At 53.0% G+C, this 1,641-nt stretch overlaps 1 gene segment (V, D, J or C); it reads left to right on the plus strand.

Annotated features, from left to right (window-relative positions):
- The first annotated feature begins 803 nt into the window (after nt 1–803).
- Nucleotides 804–1,348, plus strand: LOC118975472 (immunoglobulin lambda variable 8-61-like). The segment is given in 2 exon segments: nt 804–906; nt 1,009–1,348. Coding segments are annotated over 2 exon segments (366 nt in total).
- Nucleotides 1,349–1,641: the final 293 nt, after the last annotated feature.

Raw genomic sequence — 1,641 nt, forward strand, 5'->3', positions numbered from 1 at the left:
GGGGCTCCTGGGGTCCTGGGAGTGTCCCCCACACAGCTATCATTCCCTCCAAGCCACACTGGCTCCTAATCCTTAAAGGGACCTGTGGTGTCTGGAGAAAGCCTGACACATCTGTGTGAGTGGCAAACTCAGGATCATTTGCTGCCACACTTGCAAATGTATTGAAGAAGAAATTGGTAATACATGCACTCAGCTTTTTCTGTCACCCATTCAGTTGTTATCTCTTACTAGTCTGTCCTTTCTCATTCATTTTAATGGTATGTAGTGAAACTGTGTCCACACTCTGCCTTGGTCGGCTCCTTCACTGAGGCTGTTGGGTCAGAGTTGTGCCAGGGCAGACCCTGTGCCTTCATTCCCCACACGCTAACTCTGGAATCCCAGAGGACTCCCTGTAAGAGGTGGCAGTATCTGATACCTCCTTCAAATAAGACCAGAATGGTTTCCACTGAAGAAGGAAGAAATGTTCTAATGTAAGGGGCAGAGTGAGATTTTTGATGAGCTAGACCACAGGGGCCAGATATAAACACAGACATCTCATCATGTAGGCCACAGCCGATTCACAAAGAGAGCATTAAGGTCACCAGGGATGAGGAGGAACTGATTTGGTGACAGAGGTCAACACTCCACATTCAGGGCAATAGTCACTTTGCAGTCATTGGAGTTGAGAGGCAGCAGCATCTGTCTCTTTTCAGATCTCCCCAGAGGACATCAGGGTGACACTGTCAGGACAAGACAGAGGAAGCTGATTTGCATGAAGCACCTCCTCCTCCTAGTGGGTCTGGGAGGCGTGAAAAGGCCCCAAGGCCTCGACCCTCCAGCCCAGGAGTCTGAGGAGGCGTCTTTCTGTGAGTGTCCCCACCATGGCCTGGATGGTGCTTCTACTCGGGCTCCTCACTTACGGCTCAGGTCAGAGGAGGGGTTCTGCATTTTTGGGGGACGCACCAAAGCAGGGTTACAGGGTAACCTAGTCACCCATAACAACACCCATGTCATTCCTGTTGGTTTTAGGTGTGGATTCTGAGACTGTTGTCACCCAGGAGCCATCGTTGTCTGTGTCACCTGGAGGGACAGTCACGCTCACCTGTGGCCTTACCTCTGGCTCAGTCTCTAGTAGTAACTACCCAGGATGGCACCAGCAAACCCCAGGCAAGGCTCCCCGCACGCTCATCTACAACACAAACAGCCGCCCCTCTGGGGTCCCTGAGCGCTTCACTGGATCCATCTCTGGGAACAAAGCCGCCCTCACCATCACAGGGGCCCAGCCTGAGGACGAGGCTGACTATCACTGTCTTCTGTACATGGGTAGTGATATTTACACAGTGATGTGACCCCATGGGGAAGTGCAACCAAAACCTCCCCATTGGCTCAGAATGGCTCAGCTTTAGTGTCAGAAGGAAAGAGAGAGGGTGGGAATGGTCAGCACACCAAGGGGAGGGGCTCCAGGGCACCATTCCCACGTGCAGTGGCTCCTCTCCACATGCCTTCTCCAGGCTCCTCCAGCCTGTGCCCATCTGTCCCATGTGACCCTGGCAGAGTGGACTTCCTGTCTTCCCCTCTCCCTACAACCATGATGGGTGAAGGCTGAGTGCAGACACATTAACCATCCACAGACTCAGAGCCCCCACTGCCCTTTGTAATGCG

The sequence above is a fragment of the Sturnira hondurensis genome, unplaced genomic scaffold, assembly GCF_014824575.4.
Source record: "Sturnira hondurensis isolate 20B ecotype Veracruz unplaced genomic scaffold, ASM1482457v3 Scaffold0020278, whole genome shotgun sequence".
NCBI lineage: Eukaryota > Metazoa > Chordata > Mammalia > Chiroptera > Phyllostomidae > Sturnira > Sturnira hondurensis.